General features: G+C 49.4%; 1 protein-coding gene across 1 annotated transcript in view; it reads left to right on the top strand.

Annotated features, from left to right (window-relative positions):
- Positions 1-19,928, top strand: part of LOC134910694 (calpain-2 catalytic subunit-like) — a 65,939-nt gene extending 46,011 nt beyond the window's left edge. The window contains exons 15-21 of the mRNA XM_063919017.1: positions 1,973-2,030; positions 9,542-9,606; positions 14,365-14,433; positions 15,422-15,500; positions 18,129-18,245; positions 18,517-18,575; positions 18,891-19,928. Coding sequence (XP_063775087.1) covers positions 1,973-2,030; positions 9,542-9,606; positions 14,365-14,433; positions 15,422-15,500; positions 18,129-18,245; positions 18,517-18,575; positions 18,891-18,914 — 471 coding nt within the window. The 3' untranslated portion in view covers positions 18,915-19,928. The remainder of the gene's footprint in view (positions 1-1,972; positions 2,031-9,541; positions 9,607-14,364; positions 14,434-15,421; positions 15,501-18,128; positions 18,246-18,516; positions 18,576-18,890) is intronic.
- The last annotated feature ends 1,573 nt before the right edge of the window (positions 19,929-21,501 follow it).

Raw genomic sequence — 21,501 nt, 5'->3', positions numbered from 1 at the left:
GCCTGTGGCAGCTGCCAGCAAGCAACTTGCATTACTGCACACTCCTTTCCCACATTACCGAGTGCATTTATCCATCTATTATTCAGGCAGAGTAATGGTTATCCGGAGGCTGAATTTTTAATGATGCTTTGAAGTGCTTTATTGCTAATACATTGTAATGTATATTCTAGAATACGTTATGTTTTGATTGCTTACGCATGATGATTAGGCATAAACATAGCCAGATTAAGGAGGGAACGCAGGGCATACTGTACCCCGGGCCCCCTGATATCAGGGGGCCCCCACCTTGCCAGAACACAGTGACATCACTAGCTCTCCCTCTTGTGCAGCAGCAGAGCCAGGCAGCCAGAATGTGATCAGGACAGTATGCAGTGCAGGCAGAGACACAGCAGTATTAGGGTCAGTGTCACGTTCTAGGATTCATCCGAGCTACAGCTGCAATCTTCTAATGTTTATTACACGTTGATGCACATGTCTATTGGCAGTCCCAATTTTTTTGCAAAACGTTCCTGGTTTTCAGCTGTTAAAGGGGTGTGGCATTGATAATGGGAGTGGCACCTGGTAAGGGTCATGGCCGACTTTGTCCATATTTTTATAACATGTGAATCTTGGTAGCTGCTATATATTGTATGACATACATAAACTTGTTTTGTAATTTTAATAGTCCGCACTAACCTCTTTTCATGGGCTCCGCAGCTCTTCCATTCTCATCCTACTAACCACTTGTTTTGGTTTTGTTTTGCCATCGGTAAAGCTGGCACCGGAGGTAGGACGATTGTATCACTATGTGTGCAGTTCCCAGCTCTCCCTCTGCTCTGCTCCTCACCTGTCTGCCGTCTCCCTATCCCGGTCTGAGCGCTGAACAAAACATCTCTGCAGAGCGCTCCGTGTCCCATGGCCACCTGTACGCACTGATTAGCGATGCAGTGAGACGGGGAAACATGCGCTCTGTTCTTGCTAACCAATGAGATCTGGTTACAGCCTACACATTTTATAGACTAACTTAAATTTTATTTAGAGAAATGTCTAAAATTGTGACTTCGGTTATATCAGATGTGGGTGAGACTGGGCCTCGGAGCTTGCAGTCTGTTCTGGAAGCAGGTTCTCTATCATCCCTTTTGTACCCGCTTGGCATATGGAAGCTCTTAGCTGCTGTCTCCGTCTTATATGTTTAAAAAATCTACTATGGTAGAGAATTGGCTCCACGCTTGTATTTTTAATCTTTCATAAAAACACGTCATAAAAAAAAATAAAAAATGGACGATGAAACCTGCGACTCTGACTCCCGAGGTTCTGCATTTTCATGAGCCGGTAATGGTTTCCTACAACCGCGGGAGGACGCAGTCTGCGGCTGATGTTGGGTGGTGGGTTTCAGTGCATGGTTTGGTTTATAGAAGGCGCAAGTAGGAGTGCGGTGTGTGTGGGACACATATTTGTTCTCAAAGATAAAGTATCGGGTGGGCTGTTTCCTGTCCAGCTTCATCCTGCCGCTTCCACCACCACCGGTCCCCCTCCCAGATACGCTTAAGCTGAAAAAACAAAACCTGCATAATAAGCCCCCCTCCACCTGCGGGCTGCAATAGGCTTTTCCTGCACCGTGAGAGCGGATTTGCGCATGAATCGCTGATTCAGGGATGGGGTCGTTTCATCAATGGAGTGCTGTGAGTTCCCTCACCTGTAATATATACACCCCAACTGTCTATGTAGGAACTAATCAGACTACATAGATGGTGTCATCGGTTACATACATAACACATACAGGGGGACGACTGAAGACCCCGCTATGACTGTTGTCCTATTCTGATCCATTTCCTATGTTTCAGTAATAAATGCCTTAATATAATTGGACAATGGGTCCCTCTTTATCAGTAGGCGTCATACCATATAGACCTCATAGACTAGAATGGAAATCTAATAAAAAATGTGGGTCCCCCAACTGTACAGGTCTCTAACGCTCTTATTCTGCCCCCAGGACAAGGAGATCTCCGCATTCGAACTTTATAATATTCTAAAGAAGGTGATTTCAAAACGTAAGTAGCTGCTGTTCAGCGTAACCCTCTGTAGTGAAATGTGGCTGCCATACATGGGACAATATAGGACTGGGAGTAAGGTAATGCTACGTTCAGTGCAGATGTCTGGCCAAACATTAAAGGGGTTTTCACCTTTTTGCATGACTTACTGACTTGCGTATGGCCTTCTACAGCTTTAACTAAATGCTTTGCTTTTTACTTTCCAGCTTTTGCAGTGCCTTTCATCTATGTCTTCATATCATCAGGTGGAATTGTATCTCATGAGACAACACAAAGCTGCTTTCTGAGTAACATTGTGTCTGATGGAGAATGCACAATAGAGGTGTGTTGTATCCTGATGTAAATCTGCCTGATGATGTATAGACAGACATCAAAGTTTTTACTGATGAGTAAGAAGTCGCATATAAAATAGAAATGTCTCTGAAATGTGTTTTATAAAGCAGGTGTAGTAATCGGTGAGATGTTTCTGTGCGCTGTGATGGACAGGAATCAGACGGAACACATTCCGCAGGGCATCTGACACCACCCTAATATAATATCCACTGCAATGCTGATCTGACACCGCCCTAATATAATATCCACTGCAATGCTGGTCTGACACCGCCCTAATATAATATCCACTGCAATGCTGGTCTGAGACCGCCCTAATATAATAGCCACTGCCATTCTGGTCTGACACAACCCTAATATAATATCCACTGCAATGCTGGTCTGACACTACCCTAATATAATAGCCACTGCAATGCTGGTCTGACACCGCCCTAATATAATATCCACTGCAATGCCGGTCTGACACCGCCCTAATATAATAGCCACTGCCATGCTGGTCTGACACAACCCTAATATAATATCCACTGCAATGCTGGTCTGACACTACCCTAATATAATAGCCACTGCAATGCTGGTCTGACACTACCCTAATATAATAACCACTGCAGTGCTGGTCTGACACCACCCTAATATAATAGCCACTGCAATGCTGGTCTGACACCGCTTAATATAATAGCCACTGCAATGCTGGTCTGACACTACCCTAATATAATATCCACTGCAATGCTGGTCTGACACTACCCTAATATAATATCCACTGCAATGCTGGTCTGACACTACCCTAATATAATAGCCACTGCAATGCTGGTCTGAACCGCCCTAATAAAATAGCCACTGCAATGCTGGTCTGACACTACCCTAATATAATAGCCACTGCCATGCTGGTCTGACACTACCCCAGTGGTTTCCAAACTTTTTTGAATCACGGCACCCTAGAATATCAGAATTATATTCGTAGCACCCCTAGGCCAAAAATTTTTATTAAGAAATTTAGAAATAAATATTACACTAAGTAGATCGCATTTATATGTCATCCTTAGGGTCAGTTGTGTGGTGAGGGACAAGATTTGCTTCTGTTTGGCCATATATTTTATGACTGGCAGCCACCAGCACTGGTTTTGCCTATTATATTGACCATGAATACTTTTAATTGGTCCTGGACCACCAACCCAGGGCACCCCTGCAAGTGTCCCGAGGCACCCCAGGGAGCCACGGCACACAGTTTGGGAACCTCTGCACTACCCTAATATAATAGCCACTGCAATGCTGGTCTGACACCGCTTAATATAATAGCCACTGCAATGCTGGTCTGACACTTCCCTAATATAATATCCACTGCAATGCTGGTCTGACACTACCCTAATATAATAGCCACTGCAATGCTGGTCTGAACCGCCCTAATATAATAGCCACTGCAATGCTGGTCTGACACCACCCTAATATAATATCCACTGCAATGCTGGTCTGACACTACCCTAATATAATAACCACTGCAGTGCTGGTCGGACACCACCCTAATATAATATCCACTGCAATGCTGGTCTGACTCTACCCTAATATAATAGCCACTGCAATGCTGGTCTGAACCGCCCTAATATAATAGCCACTGCAATGCTGGTCTGACACCGCCCTAATATAATATCCACTGCAATGCTGGTCTGACACTACCCTAATAAAATAGCCACTGCCATGCTGGTCTGACACCACCCTAATATAATATCCACTGCAGTGCTGGTCTGAAACTACCCTAATATAATATCCACTGCAATGCTGGTCTGACACCACCCTAATATAATATCTAGTCTAGTGATGAGCGGGTTCGGATCCTCTGAATCCAACCCGCCCGAACTTCACCTTTTTTTTACACGGGTCCGAGCGACTCGGATCCTCCCGCCTTGCTCGGTGAACCCGAGCGCGCCCGAACGTCATCATCCCGCTGTCGGATTCTCGCGAGACTCGGATTCTATATAAGGAGCCGCGCGTCGCCGCCATTTTCACACGTGCATTGAGATTGATAGGGAGAGGACGTGGCTGGCGTCCTCTCAGAGTCCGTTGTATTATATTAGAACTTAGTTAGTTATAATTGTGGGGAGGATTGGGGACGGGGAGCAGCTGTTAGGGAGTACAGTGCAGGGTTTTGAGTTTAATCCGTTGTTTCTCTGCCTGAAAAAAAACGCTCCACCATATCTGTGCTCACTCAGTGTGCTGCACTGCTGCATGATATATCTGTGCTGAGTGCACTGCTCACACTGCCTAATTGTGGGGACTGGGGAGCAGTTATAGCAGGAGTACAGTGCACAGTTTTGCTGACAGTGACCACCAGTCCAGTATACGTTTGTCTGCCTGAAAAACACTGTGGTGTTTTTTTTTTTTTTCTTTCTTCATGCTAGTTTGTTTAGCAGTCTGCTGACACTGCAGTGTCCACCAGGTCCGTTATACAGTATATTATATATATATATAATTAAGCACTAAGCAGCAGTACGGTAGGCCACGGCTGTACCTACCTCTGTGTCGACTCGTCACTCGTCGTCCATAAGTATAAGTAATACTATCCATCCATCTACATTGTATACCTGTGGTGTTTTTTTTTTTTCTTTCTTCATACTAGTTTAGCAGTCTGCTGCTGACACTGTCCACTTGGTCCGTTATACAGTATATTATATTTATATATATATATATATATATATAAGCACTAAGCAGCAGTACGGTAGGCCACGGCTGTACCTACCTCTGTGTCGTCACTCGTCCATAAGTATAAGTAATACTATACTATCCATCCATCTACATTGTATACCTGTGGTGTTTTTTTTTTTCTTTCTTCATACTAGTTTAGCAGTCTGCTGACACTGTCCACCAGGTCCGTTATACACACAGTATATTATATTTATATATAAGCACTAAGCAGCAGTACGGTAGGCCACGGCTGTACCTACCTCTGTGTCGTCACTCGTCGTCCATAAGTATAAGTAATACTATACTATCCATCCATCTACATTGTATACCTGTGGTGGCTTTTAGTTGTTTGCAAAATATGGAGAACAAAAATGTGGAGGTTAAAAAAATAGGGAAAGATCAAGATCCACTTCCACCTCGTGCTGAAGCTGCTGCCACTAGTCATGGCCGAGACGATGAAATGCCATCAACGTCGTCTGCCAAGGCCGATGCCCAATGTCATAGTACAGAGCATGTAAAATCCAAAACACTAAAGATCAGTAAAAAAATGACCCAAAAATCAAAATTAAAAGCGTCTGAGGAGAAGCGTAAACTTGCCAATATGCCATTTACGACACGGAGTGGCAAGGAACGGCTGAGGCCCTGGCCTATGTTCATGGCTAGTGGTTCAGCTTCACATGAGGATGGAAGCACTCATCCTCTCGCTAGAAAAAAGAAAAGACTTGCGGCAAAAGCACAGCAAAGAACTGTGCGTTCTTCGAAATCACAAATCCCAAAGGAGAGTCCAATTGTGTCGGTTGCGATGCCTGACCTTCCCAACACTGGACGGGAAGAGCTTGCGCCTTCCACCATTTGCACGCCCCCTGCAAGTGTTGAAAGGAGCACCCGCAGTCCAGTTCCTGATAGTGAAATTGAAGATGTCAGTGTTGAAGTACACCAGGATGAGGATATGGGTGTTGCTGGGGAGGAAATTGACAAGGAGGATTCTGATGGTGAAGTGGTTTGTTTAAGTCAGGCACCCGGGGAGACACCTGTTGTCCGTGGGAGGAATATGGCCATTGACATGCCTGGTGAAAATACCAAAAAAATTAGCTCTTCAGTGTGGAAGTATTTCAACAGAAATGCGGACAACCGGTGTCAAGCCGTGTGTTGCCTTTGTCAAGCTGTAATAAGTAGGGGTAAGGACGTTAACCACCTCGGAACATCCTCCCTTATACGTCACCTGCAGCGCATTCATAATAAGTCAGTGACAAGTTCAAAAACTTTGGGCGACAGCGGAAGCAGTCCACTGACCAGTAAATCCCTTCCTCTTGTAAAGCTAGCGCAAACCACACCACCAACTCCCTCAGTGTCAATTTCCTCCTTACCCAGGAAAGCCAATAGTCCTGCAGGCCATGTCACTGGCAAGTCTGACGAGTCCTCTCCTGCCTGGGATTCCTCCGATGCATCCTTGAGTGTAACGCCTACTGCTGCTGGCGCTGCTGTTGTTGCTGCTGGGAGTCGATCGTCATCCCAGAGGGGAAGTCGGAAGACCACTTGTACTACTTCCAGTAAGCAATTGACTGTCCAACAGTCCTTTGCGAGGAAGATGAAATATCACAGCAGTCATCCTGTTGCAAAGCGGATAACTGAGGCCTTGACAACTATGTTGGTGTTAGACGTGCGTCCGGTATCCGCCGTTAGTTCACAGGGAACTAGACAATTTCTTGAGGTAGTGTGCCCCCGTTACCAAATACCATCTAGGTTCCACTTCTCTAGGCAGGCGATACCGAGAATGTACACAGACGTCAGAAAAAGACTCACCAGTGTCCTAAAAAATGCAGTTGTACCCAATGTCCACTTAACCACGGACATGTGGACAAGTGGAGCAGGGCAGACTCAGGACTACATGACTGTGACAGCCCACTGGGTAGATGTATTGCCTCCCGCTGCAAGAACAGCAGCGGCGGCACCAGTAGCAGCATCTCGCAAACGCCAACTCGTTCCTAGGCAGGCTACGCTTTGTATCACCGCTTTCCAGAATAGGCACACAGCTGAAAACCTCTTACGGCAACTGAGGAAGATCATCGCAGAATGGCTTACCCCAATTGGACTCTCCTGGGGATTTGTGACATCGGACAATGCCAGCAATATTGTGAGTGCATTACATCTGGGCAAATTCCAGCACGTCCCATGTTTTGCACATACCTTGAATTTGGTGGTGCAGAATTATTTAAAAAACGACAGGGGCGTGCAAGAGATGCTGTCGGTGGCCAGAAGAATTGCGGGCCACTTTCGGTGTACAGGCACCGCGTACAGAAGACTGGAGCACCACCAAAAACACCTGAACCTGCCCTGCCATCATCTGAAGCAAGAGGTGGTAATGAGGTGGAATTCAACCCTCTATATGCTTCAGAGGATGGAGGAGCAGCAAAAGGCCATTCAAGCCTATACATCTGGCCATGATATAGGCAAAGGAGGTGGAATGCACCTGTCTCAAGCGCAGTGGAGAATGATTTCAACGTTGTGCAAGGTTCTGCAACCTTTTGAACTTGCCACACGTGAAGTCAGTTCAGACACTGCCAGCCTGAGTCAGGTCATTCCCCTCATCAGGCTTTTGCAGAAGAAGCTGGAGGCATTGAAGGAGGAGCTAAAACAGAGCGATTCCGCTAGGCATGTGGGACTTGTGGATGGAGCCCTTCATTCGCTTAACCAGGATTCACGTGTGGTCAATCTGTTGAAATCAGAGCACTACATTTTGGCCACCGTGCTCGATCCTAGATTTAAAACCTACCTTGGATCTCTCTTTACGGCAGACACAAGTCTGCAGAGGTTCAAAGACCTGCTGGTGACAAAATTGTCAAGTCAAGCGGAACGCGACCCGTCAACATCTCCTCCTTCACATTCTCCCGCAACTGGGGGTGCGAGGAAAAGGCTACGAATTCCGAGCCCACCCGCTGGCGGTGATGCAGGGCAGTCTGGAGCGACTGCTGATGCTGACATCTGGTCCGGACTGAAGGACCTGCCAACGATTACTGACAAGTCGTCTACTGTCACTGCATATGATTCTCTCCCCATTGAAAGAATGGTGGAGGATTATATGAGTGACCGCATCCAAGTAGGCACGTCAGACAGTCCGTACGTATACTGGCAGGAAAAAGAGGCAATTTGGAGGCCCTTGCACAAACTGGCTTTATTCTACCTAAGTTGCCCTCCCTCCAGTGTGTACTCCGAAAGAGTGTTTAGTGCCGCCGCTCACCTTGTCAGCAATCGGCATACGAGGTTACTTCCAGAAAACGTGGAGAAGATGATGTTCATTAAAATGAATTATAATCAATTCCTCCATGGAGACATTCACCAGCAGCAATTGCCTCCAGAAAGTACACGAGGACCTGAGATGGTGGATTCCAGTGGGGACGAATTAATAATCTGTGAGGAGGGGGATGTACACAGTGAAAGGGGTGATGAATCGGACGATGATGATGAGGTGGACATCTTGCCTCCGTAGAGCCAGTTTGTGCAAGGAGAGATTGATTGCTTCTTTTTTGGTGGGGGCCCAAACCAACCAGTCATTTCAGTCACAGTCGTGTGGCAGACCCTGTCGCTGAAATGATGGGTTCGTTAAAGTGTGCATGTCCTGTTTTTACAACATAAGGGTGGGTGGGAGGGCCCAAGGACAATTCCATCTTGCACCTCTTTTTTCTTTCATTTTTCTTTGCGTCATGTGCTGTTTGTGGAGTATTTTTTTGAAGGGCCATCCTGCGTGACACTGCAGTGCCACTCCTAGATGGGCCAGGTGTTTGTGTCGGCCACTAGGGTCGCTTAGCTTAGCCATCCAGCGACCTCGGTGCAAATTTTAGGAGTAAAAATAATATTGTGAGGTGTTCAGAATAGACTGAAAATTAGTGGAAATTATGGTTATTGAGGTTAATAATACTATGGGATCAAAATGACCCCCAAATTCTAGGATTTAAGCTGTTTTTTAGGGTCTTTTGAAAAAAACACCCGAATCCAAAACACACCCGAATCCGACAAAAAAAATTCGGTGAGGTTTTGCCAAAACGCGTCCGAACCCAAAACACGGCCACGGAACAGAACACAAAACACAAAACCCGAAAAATTTCAGGTGCACATCACTATATCCACTGCAATGCTGGTCTGACACCACCCTAATATAATAGCCACTGCAATGCTGGTCTGACACCACCCTAATATAATAGCCACTGCAATGCTGGTCTGTCACCGCCCTAATATAATAGCCACTGCAATGCTGGTCTGACACCGCTTAATATAATAGCCACTGCAATGCTGGTCTGACACTACCCTAATGTAATATCCATTGAAGTGCTGGTCTGACACTACCCAAATATAACAGCCACCGCCATGCTGGTCTGACACCGCCCTAATGTAGCCATTATGTTATACGCAGGTAATCTCTCCTTTACGCTTCTAGGTCAGGGATTAGAGGGTAATTAATGTGGTTAGAGAATGATTTGCTGTGGTAACCTGCTGCTTGTTGTCTCACGTAGAGGTGGACATCAAATCTGACGGCTTCAGTATAGAAACCTGCAAGACCATCGTTGATCTGCTGGATGTATCCTGTGACTTGCGCTGAACACGATCACACCTTCATTACAGCGTCCTGTCCGGGCGGCCATGTACACATTGCTCTAACACAGGGATTCATCCTGGGGAATATGAATCTTCTACAGATATCTCTGAGAACAAAACAGTAAAAAGCGTCATTGCTGCAGCTTGGAGATAGGACGTGAACAGGCCTGATCATTAGATGCCTCCTCGTCACTGTGAGGCGTGAGCAGCAATTGCCTTTTACTGTCACTGTGCGGCACAAGCACCTAGTGCCCCCTACAGTCACTGTGAGGAGAGAGCACCTAGTGCCCCCTACAGTCACTGTGAGGAGCGAGCACCTAGTGCCCCCTACACTCACTGTGAGGAGCGAGCACTTAGTGCCCCCTACACTCACTGTGAGAAGCGAGCACCTAGTGCCCCCTACACTCACTGTGAGGAGCGAGCACCTAGTGCCCCCTACACTCACTGTGAGGAGCGAGCACCTAGTGCCCCCTACAGTCACTGTGAGGATAGAGCACCTAGTGCCTCCTATAGTCACTGTGAGGAGCGAGCACCTAGTGCCTCCTACAGTCACGGTGAGGAGCGAGCACCTAGTGCCTCCTACAGTCACGGTGAGGAACGAGCACCTAGTGCCCCTACAGTCACGGTGAGGAGCCTAGTGCCCCCTACAGTCACTGTGAGGAGCGAGCACCTAGTGCCCCCTACAGTCACTGTGAGGAGCGAGCACCTAGTGCCCCCTACAGTCACTGTGAGGAGCGAGCACCTAGTGCCCCCTACAGTCACTGTGAGGAGCGAGCACCTAGTGCCCCCTACAGTCACTGTGAGGAGCGAGCACCTAGTGCCCCCTACAGTCACTGTGAGGAGAGAGCGCCTACTGCCCCCTACAGTCACTGTGAGGAGCGAGCACCTAGTGCCTCCTACAGTCACTGTGAGGAGAGAGCGCCTAGTGTCGCCTACACTCACTGTGAGGAGCGAGCACCTAGTGCCCCCTACACTCACTGTGAGGAGCGAGCACCTAGTGCCCCCTACACTCACTGTGAGGAGCGAGCACCTAGTGCCCCCTACACTCACTGTGAGGAGCGAGCACCTAGTGCCCCCTACACTCACTGTGAGGAGCGAGCACCTAGTGCCCCCTACAGTCACTGTGAGGAGAGAGCACCTAGTGCCTCCTATAGTCACTGTGAGGAGCGAGCACCTAGTGCCTCCTATAGTCACTGTGAGGAGCGAGCACCTAGTGCCTCCTACAGTCACGGTGAGGAGCGAGCACCTAGTGCCTCCTACAGTCACTGTGAGGAGAGAGCGCCTAGTGTCCCCTACACTCACTGTGAGGAGCGAGCGCCTAGTGCCTCCTACAGTCACTGTGAGGAGCGAGCACCTAGTGCCCCCTACAGTCACTGTGAGGAGAGAGCACCTAGTGCCTCCTACAGTCACTGTGAGGAGCGAGCACCTAGTGCCCCCTACAGTCACTGTGAGGAGAGAGCACCTAGTGCCTCCTACAGTCACTGTGAGGAGCGAGCACCTAGTGCCCCCTACAGTCACTGTGAGGAGAGAGCACCTAGTGCCTCCTACAGTCACTGTGAGGAGCGAGCACCTAGTGCCCCCTACAGTCACTGTGAGGAGAGAGCACCTAGTGCCCCCTACACTCACTGTGAGGAGAGAGCACCTAGTGCGTCCTACACTCACTGTGAGGAGCGAGCACCTAGTGTCCCCTACAGTCACTGTGAGGAGAGAGCACCTAGTGCCTCCTACAGTCACTGTGAGGAGAGAGCGCCTACAGTCACTGTGAGGAGAGAGCGCCTAGTGCCACCTACAGTCACTGTGAGGAGCGAGCACCTAGTGCCCCCTACACTCACTGTGAGGAGCGAGCACCTAGTGCCCCCTACAGTCACTGTGAGGAGAGAGCGCCTAGTGCCCCCTACAGTCACTGTGAGGAGGGAGCGCCTAGTGCCCCCTACAGTCACTGTGAGGAGAGAGCACCTAGTGCCCCCTACAGTCACTGTGAGGAGAGAGCACCTAGTGCCCCCTACAGTCACAGTGAGCAGCGAGCACCTAGTGCCCCCTACAGTCACTGTGAGGAGCGAGCACCTAGTGCCCCCTACACTCACTGTGAGCAGCGAGCACCTAGTGTCCCCTACAGTCACTGTGAGGAGCGAGCACCTAGTGCCCCCTACACTCACTGTGAGGAGCGAGCACCTAGTGTCCCCTACACTCACTGTGAGGAGCGAGCATCTAGTGCCTCCTACAGTCACTGTGAGGAGAGAGCACCTAGTGCCCCCTACACTCACTGTGAGGAGCGAGCACCTAGTGCCCCCTACAGTCACTGTGAGGAGAGAGCACCTAGTGCCTCCTACAGTCACTGTGAGGAGAGAGCACCTAGTGCCCCCTACAGTCACTGTGAGGAGAGAGCACCTAGTGCCCCCTACAGTCACTGTGAGGAGAGAGCACCTAGTGCCCCCTACAGTCACTGTGAGGAGAGAGCACCTACTGCCCCCTACAGTCACTGTGAGGAGAGAGCACCTACTGCCCCCTACAGTCACTGTGAGGAGAGAGCACCTAGTGCCCCCTACAGTCACTGTGAGGAGAGAGCACCTAGTGCCCCCTACAGTCACTGTGAGGACCTAGTGCCCCCTACAGACACTGTGAGGAGAGAGCACCTAGTGCCTCCTATAGTCACTGTGAGGAGAGAGCACCTAGTGCCCCCTACCGTCACTGTGAGGAGCCTAGTGCCCCCTACAGTCACTGTGAGGAGAGAGCGCCTAGTGCCTCCTACAGTCACTGTGAGGAGAGAGCGCCTAGTGCCCCCTACAGTCACTGAGGAGAGAGAGCGCCTAGTGCCCCCTACAGTCACTGTGAGGAGAGAGCACCTAGTGCCCCCTACAGTCACTGTGAGGAGAGAGCACCTAGTGCCCCCTACAGTCACTGTGAGGAGAGAGCACCTACTGCCCCCTACAGTCACTGTGAGGAACTAGTGCCCCCTACAGACACTGTGAGGAGAGAGCACCTAGTACCCCCTACAGTCACTGTGAGGAGAGAGCACCTAGTGTCCCCTACATTCACTGTGAGGACCTAGTGCCCCCTACAGACACTGTGAGGAGAGAGCACCTAGTACCCCCTACAGTCACTGTGAGGAGAGAGCACCTAGTGTCCCCTACAGTCACTGTAAGGAGAGAGCACCTAGTGTCCCCTACAGTCACTGTGAGGAGAGAGCACCTAGTGCCCCCTACAGTCACTGTGAGGAGAGAGCACCTACTGCCCCCTACAGTCACTGTGAGGAGTAAGCGCCTAGTGTCCCCTACAGTCACTGTGAGGAGAGAGCACCTACTGCCCCCTACAGTCACTGTGAGGAGAAAGCGCCTAGTGCCCCCTACAGTCACTGTGAGGAGAGAGCACCTACTGCCCCCTACAGTCACTGTGAGGAGAAAGCGCCTAGTGCCCCCTACAGTCACTGTGAGGAGAGAGCACCTAGTGCCTCCTATAGTCACTGTAAGGAGAGACCGCCTAGTGCCCCCTACAGTCACTGTGAGGAGAGAGCGCCTAGTGCCCCCTACAGTCACTGTGAGGAGCCTAGTGCCCCCTACAGTCACTGTGAGGAGCCTAGTGCCCCCTACAGTCACTGTGAGGAGAGAGCGCCTAGTGCCCCCTACAGTCAGTGAGGAGCGAGCACCTACTGCCCCCTACAGTCACTGTGAGGAGCGAGCGCCTAGTGCCCCCTACAATCACTGTGAGGAGAGAGCACCTAGTGTCCCCTACAGTCACTGTGAGGAGAAAGCACCTAGTGCCCCCTACAGTCCCCTACAGTCACTGTGAGGAGCGAGCACCTAGTGCCTCCTACAGTCACTGTGAGGAGCGAGCACCTAGTGCCCCCTACAGTCACGGTGAGGAGCGAGCACCTAGTGCCCCCTACACTCACTGTGAGGAGCGAGCACCTACTGCCCCATACAGTCACTGTGAGGAGCGAGCACCTAGTGCCCCCTACAGTCACGGTGAGGAGCGAGCACCTAGTGCCCCCTACAGTCACTGTGAGGAGCGAGCACCTAGTGCCCCCTACAGTCACTGTGAAGAGCGAGCACCTAGTGCCCCCTACAGTCACTGTGAAGAGCGAGCACCTAGTGCCCCCTACACTCACTGTGAGGAGCGAGCACCTAGTGCCTCCTACAGTCACTGTGAGGAGAGAGCACCTAGTGCCCCCTACAGTCACTGTGAGGAGAGAGCACCTAGTGCCCCCTACAATCACTGTGAGGAGCGAGCACCTAGTGCCCCCTACAGTCACTGTGAGGAGAGAGCACCTAGTGCCCCCTACAGTCACTGTGAGGAGAGAGCGCCTAGTGCCCCCTACAGTCACTGTGAGGAGCATTTTTAGATATCCTTTATTCTAGACATAGTTCCCCGCATTATCTGTAAAACGGTGAGGAGTCATCACGATCTTCGGCTCCTTTACATATGTGGAAATAATAGTTCCTGTATGTTTTAGAAGTATCTCCGTTGTGTGGCCATTCACCAATGCAGCAATGCAGGAGGTACCACCGATATCTCCTGCGTACAGAACAGACACAATGTGCCACATCGCCCCCGTACACAATAGTATTGGGACCTAGTAATTATAATATTCATCAAGGCGCACAATTTTGCAGAAATGAAGTTTTGCGGCGGAAGATGCGGCGTCACAGAGCGTCACAGTTCCGGCAGTACAGTATTTGCATTCCACACTTGCGTTTGTCCCCATTATTATGTGTTTTTCCTTTGACTTGAAACATTGTCACAGAATGATGGGTCCGGAAAACTAGGACTGACCGAATTCAACATTCTCTGGTCAAAAATCCTGAAATACCAAGTAAGTGTCACCTGTAGTCGTGTCGTCCTGTACCCACAGGGTGATATAAGGAGAGCGCTCCCTCACCCTTCTGTTTCCTCTGTACTCATGGAATAGCTATACGTACAGCTGCATGTGTACTGTACTTATCAATGGAAAGGTGCGCCCTATAAGCGGGACAGTAGACATCATATAGGCTAGGCTGACCGCCATTCTTTTTCCACAATTTGCAGGCGCGTTGTACGGCATGCTGCATAATTGTCATACAGGGCTGTAACTAGGGGTGTGCAAATGGTGCCACAACACAGGGCCTGGGGCCCGCATGTTTGCTGCTCCACATCACCTACATGTGGCTTGCAGGGTGGTGGGAACAGCCAGTAGCGCTACTGCAGAGCTGCCCGGTGCGCCCTTAGGGTGATGCTCTACTTACCAGAGCTGACTGCCCCGCCCCCTTGGTGTGATATCATGGTGTTAGGGGAGGGGCTGGAACAAGGTGCACTCTTGCCCTGCTATGGCGCTGCGGTACCCACTACATTGACAATTTCTGTGCGTGCCTGTTTCAGCAAATACAAATATTTGATGTCATGCAATGTGATTTTCCCAGTGCGGCACATCACCCCTAATTGAATCAGCCCATAATCCCATACATTCACCTAGAACCCTTCCGCTCGTCTCAAGGTGCATAAAGACCCTGTAAGGCAGAAAGTATTATCAGTTGCTGTGGCGACCATGGGTGGATGCCATTTCTGCGCAGCTGTGCAGTGCGCCACAGTTGGAATGAGAAGAGACAACAAAAGGTGGAGACGTGAAAGATGAACGTGTCCTGCTGAAACCTTGTCACGGTTAGAACTGTCCTTCCCCCATCTGTCCCGGCTGAACCTCCCTTATCTGGTGGTTTTGGACAGAAGGTTGTCACTACCGTGTATGAATTTGGGCTCCTTTATAATCCCAGACTAATTACTACAGCATTGGATAATACTGATGGCTTTTATTTTGCTGATTACTGTAGAAAATTTACCAGGCTATCGACGTGGATCGTTCCGGGACCATGAACTCCTGCGAGATGAGGAAAGCCCTGGAGGCGGCAGGTAAGTGCAAATGCTTTTTTTTTGTGGGGCGTACTCGGGGGTACACGGTGTATATCATTATTCTCATGACAAGTTCCAGAAACGGTAAGAAATCAGTAAAATAATTTCAGAAATGAATAAAATAATTCACTGCACAGAGGGGGTAATTCAGAGTTGATCGCAGCAGCAAATTTGTTAGCAGTTGGGCAAAACCATGTGCACTGCAGGTGGGGCAGATATAACCAGTGGTGCAAGTAGAAAAAATGTCTTATAGGTACTGTGTGCGCGTGCCGAAAAATGGGTGTGGCCAAATGCCACATGGGGCGTGGCTAATGAAAATGGGGGCATGATACACATATGTGGGGGGGCCCAGATACAAATACGCCTCCACCGTGCCAGATACTCCTCCACCGTGCCAGATACTCCTCCACCGTGCCAGATACTCCTCCACCGTGCCAGATACTCCTCCACCGTGCCAGATACTCCTCCACCGTGCCAGATATGCTCCTACAGTGCTAGATACACAAATGCCCCCAGTAGTACCATATATGCCCCCACAGTGCCAGATACACATTGCCCCAGAGTGTCCGATATGCCCCTTCAGTGTCAGATATGCCCCTTCAGTGTCAGATATGCCCCTTCAGTGCCAGATATGCCCCCACAGTGCCATATATGCCCCCGCAGTGCCAGATAAACATGCCCCCAGAGTGCGATATGCCCCCGCAGTGCCAGATACACATGCCCCCAGAGTGCCAGATATGCCCCAGCAGTGCAACTCACCGTTGTAGTTGCTGCTGGCCTGCTGCTGGGGAGAGGACAGCTCAGCACACGCTCCTCCTGTCCCTCTCCTGCCCTCAGTCCGGTCTCCTGAACTGGCGCCGGTCCGTGATCCAATCAGGGCTTGCGGTCCGGCGGCAGCGGCTCCTGATTGGCTGCCGGTCCGCGAGCTCGGATTGGCTCATGAACCGGCTCAGTGCACGCCACCGCCAGATTCAGGGGACTCGCAGGTAGGAGAGGAGAGGCGCATGCTGCGCTCTCCTCTCCTCTCTCCAACACCCGATGCCTGCAAGGTGGTGGCTCGGCGGTACGACGTACCTGCTGGGATTTTCTTACAGGTACGCCGTACCGCCATACTTGCAGCACTGGATATAACATTTGCAGAGAGAGTTAGATTTGGGTGGGTTATATTGTTTCTGTGCAGGGTAAATACTGGCTGCTTTATTTTAACACTGCAATTTAGATTTCAGTTTGAACACCCCCCACCCAAATCTAACTCTCTCTGCACATGTTACATCTGCCCCACCTGCAGTGCACATGGTTTTCCCCAACTGCCAACATATTTCCTGCTGCGATCAACTCTGAATTAGGCACAGAGTGCGGAAGCTGCTACAAACTTTGTATCTTTGTGTGAGTTCATCTGTAACAACGTTCTAGGTCAGTGCGGGTTACACAAGTAATGTATCTCTGTCCTTTAGCTAAATGGAACCGTAGACCTAGCCGGAGCATCCATTGAGCAGCCCAGGCTCCTGCCTAGGGTCCAGACGGTGAAGGTCTCTCCTGAGATCTGTTACTTTTGTAGAGTTCTGTACTATCCACTGTGCGGTTGGGGAATAATCTCCGGCAGAGGGAGATGGTTTGTTTTCTTAATTAAACAAATGTAAAGCTGAAATGAGCAGCGTCGCTGTACATGGGATTCGAGTGATGTCACAGGTCGGTGTATGACCAGGCAGATCCATAAAGCAACTTTGGGGAACATCTTACTGCAGTCTCACATGTCACCCCAGGCGGGATGTAGTCAGGACGCCGACGGACGTGATTCCGGCGCTCAAAATACCGACGCCGGAATACCTTCCGTAGCAGGAACACCGGCGTCGAAATACAGACAGGACTCTGGAACCCGGCGTCTAAATAGTTATGCCCGGAATCCCTGGCTGGTGTGTGCTCTTACAAGCCCTCTTTATCCCCTAGGGGCAGTCTGATACGGCCCATATAATGTATACAAATGCTTGTATATAATACATTTGTGCTCTATTAGTTATTAGCAGTAGGGGGCAGCATTGCCTAAACCAATTATTAACAAAGAGATGCTGTTTCTTGTAAGGAACCTAGATAATTAGCAACATCAGCGGATATCTCATATTAGTGTAATACAATGTATTATATTCCAAGGCCTCCCGGCTTATGAGGAAACAATAGCACGCTGGTCTTAAGTTGCAAGTAGTTAGTCAGTATCTGGGACAGATCACATTCCAATATCCAGAACCCGTATTGGTTACATTGGGTTTCACACAAGCACTTAATATATTAGAGACACTCATCCAACATCTAGTAATGATACGTGAAAGACAACACGACAATTTGGTTACACTGACACGCCTTGGGGCCACTCATCAGGGTGTGTGACTGCGTGTTCTGCACCTAGACAACACTCCTGCAAAAGCGGGCGCTACACATATGCAGCCTAGGAGACAAACGATCGCATAGAGCAATAGGAAACTACTGGTCCCTGCACCCACTCTATCCAGCCATTGAGGTGGCCCAGTGGGGTGTCTGATGGGACTGGACCCTTGTTCAGGTTGCATTGTACTTTACCAGAGAGATACTTTGTACCATACGCAGGCTGACACATTTTCCGTGTTGTACTTTCAGGATTTAAGTTGAACTCCCAACTGCACCAAATGCTCGTGGCCCGGTTTGCGGATGACGACCTCGCCATAGACTTCGATAACTTTGTGAGATGTCTGCTGCGGCTGGAGATCATGTTTAGTAAGTGACAGGTGCCTAACGCAATTCACAAAGGCCAGGTTGCCGTGCTGGGACTTGTAGTTCCATTGCCGCTAAACAGCTGCATGCTGCCTACAGCTACAGTCTTACTTTCAGATGTCTGGTCTTAAATCCCTGCGCCCCATCTCTTGTATCCCTGAGCACAATTGGCTATGGCGGTGATTGTGTCTGACCATCCTCCGTCCCTGATTCCCTCGGTCGCCACCAAGCTAATTATTTTTCTTTTAAAATCAGTCTCTTTATAAATCCGCAGAACTGTTCAAGAAGATGGATGCAGATGACAGCGGCGTGGTGCCTCTTTCTATGGATTCTGTAAGTATTAACTAATGGTTGATACTATCCATCACATTTCCGAAAACGTTGGCACCATCTAGTGGCCGTTAGTAATTGCTGCAGCCGCTACCTACAGCTATAGTTATCCCAAAGTGATATTTCCAACAAACAAATAGCAACTCTGTTAGTTCTCCATCTGCAGTAGAGGAACCTAGACTTCAGTAGTTTAGTTTTGGTGCAATACTGGCTTACTAGCTCAACTTAGAACCTGCTTTATCCGTGTAGTTCTTTTAAAATGTACTCTACGGTAAAGGCGTGAGAACATATGTAATAACTGAGTGATTGTCCTTTCAGTGGATGTCCTATACTGTACTATGAGACACTGTGACGAGGAGATGGATGCCGGACTCGCTATGCACCAGGAGAAACTGGAGGACAAAAAATGTCCGAAATGTTATGTTTAGGATTATGTGCCTTTGTGGGTCATCTTACTGTCAAAGGGACAGACCCTACTTATCCCACAGCCGCTACGCAGGAATGTAAACCCCTTTATAGAGGGTCCAGCCATACGGCCACTAGGACTATGCATCTGGAAGGGCTCTTTAATTTGCCTTCAAGCTCATTGCTACAACTGCCTACAGCATCAACCAAACTGTTTTTATCCAGGAGAATAATTTCTTAGATTATGGGACGTAGGACAAATTATAAAGTGGAGCCACTGACAAGACACAGGCAGCCATCAGAAGCATTAATCCCTGACAACACAGGCAGCCGTCAGAAGCATTAATCACTGACAGGACACAGGCAGCCGTCAGAAGCATTAATCACTGACAGGACACAGGCAGCCATCAGAAGCATTAATCACTGACAGGACACAGGCAGCCATCAGAAGCATTAATTACTGACAGGACACAGGCAGCCATCAGAAGCATTAATCACTGACAGGACACAGGCAGCCGTCAGAAGCATTAATCACTGACAGGACACAGGCAGCCATCAGAAGCATTAATCACTGACAGGACACAGGCAGCCATCAGAAGCATTAATCCCTGACAACACAGGCAGCCATCGGAAGCATTAATTAGCGAAGATAAGACGTAAGGCGCGCTGTGACGTCACTGGTTCCCTGCTAAGGGTGAGGCTCCACCCCATGAATAGTGGTCTCCATGGCTTCTCTCTGCGTGTGGTATATGGGTACATTAAGGGGGAGTGTGACAGTAACAGGTGATGTGGTTTTAGGCAAACTAGTCTCAGTGTTCACCAATAAATGATCTATGCAAAACTGGAAGTGCTATATTTTAGGACGAGAGGTATTTATATATAAGGAGCAATGCTCAGGACGTGTTCTGCAACTTTAATATATACTGGTAAATAAAAGGCGTGAAATAACAAGGCGTGTCTTCCGTTTATTCCATGGCTGGGATCCAGACTACAGGTTAGGAGTAGCTCAATTATAACACAACACAGATAAACCAAACTAAGTGCTTGATTCAGATGCGGTGGCAATGCCGACATAGCAGCGATCCTTTTCAGTGAGGGAACGGCGAGGCAACGCAAGTGTAGCGGACACCCACAAGTGCCTCCATGGCCGTGGGAAAGTTGCAACACGGACGCCATGTTTTATGCGTACGAGATCGCAGACACATTCCCTGAAAAGTCACGACACACCCGTGTTTTGCAGACACTCCCCGAAACAGCCTTTTCCTGACAATCACTCTGCAACTGATACCACACTGCGACGGCATCACAAGGTAACTTGGCGCATGCGCACTGCGGCCCGCGACATCCGCAGTCGGGATCCGTAGGAGATCCCGACCGGCACAATCCCGATAGGGGGGGCGAGCGCAATGCAGCCCCTTGCTGGCTCGCTGCGCTCCCCGCCCTGCGGGCACGGTGCCTCGCTACTCTTGGCACACTAAATTGCTCTCCCTCTATGGGTGTCGTGGAGAATATGTCGGGATTGTGACTGTCGGGATCCCGGTGTCGGTATTCCGACCGTCGGGATCCCATCCAGCGGGATCTTGACCACATCCCACGCAGTCGGCTGATAATCGCTCAGTTGCAAACACATCAGAATCAGGCCCGCAATGCGGTGTTCATGGGGTTCAGCGATTATCAAAAAAGAGGATTTTGGTACTTACCAATAAATCCATTTCTCTGAATCCACTAGGGGACACTGGAACTCCTCATACAGCTAGGGTGTGAAGTATGCAGACCAGAGGTAGCACAATCTAAAGAACAAATTTATGCACAGCTGGCTCCTCCCCCTTCACGTCCCATAATTCCTCAGTTTGAAAAATTTTACTGAGCGATGAGGGAACATAAACTTTCGGCCATATGGAGAGGAACCAACCGTAGCAACAAGTCAAACAGCAACCAAGAACCATTGACATAATAATGAAAACTGTTTGAACTAAATTTAACAAGATCACTGCAGGTTGACAGCACTGAGGCAGGCGTCCAGTGTCCCAGAGTGGATTCGGGACGGGTTGCGGTCATTAGGTCAACACATTAGGTCAACCCTGAAGGTTGACAATGCCATTGGGTCGACATGAGTTTTTCACATGTACTAGGTCGACATGAGTTGTTCACATTTTTTGGATCTTTTCATACTTCACGATCCACGTGGACTACGACTGGAACGGTAATCTGTGCCAAGCGCAGCGGCGAGCAAAGTGAGCCATGCGAAGGGACACTGTGCACTAATTTGGGCTCCCCGTGACTTTACAGAGAAAACGACACCAAAAACAGTCAAAAACCTCATGTCGACCTTTTAACCTGTCAACCTAGTACATGTCGACCAAGTGCATGTCGACCTAAGGACAATGTTGACCTTCAGTGGTCGACCTAATGAATGACGACCTAGGTTGGGTCGACCCAACGACCCATACCCGTGTATTCATTGAAATGGATTTATCGGTAAGTACCAAAATCCTCTTTTCTCTTTCATCCACTAGGGGACACT

This window comes from Pseudophryne corroboree, chromosome 4, assembly GCF_028390025.1.
Source record: "Pseudophryne corroboree isolate aPseCor3 chromosome 4, aPseCor3.hap2, whole genome shotgun sequence".
NCBI classification, from domain to species: domain Eukaryota; kingdom Metazoa; phylum Chordata; class Amphibia; order Anura; family Myobatrachidae; genus Pseudophryne; species Pseudophryne corroboree.
This window is presented reverse-complemented; position numbering and strand designations above follow the sequence as displayed.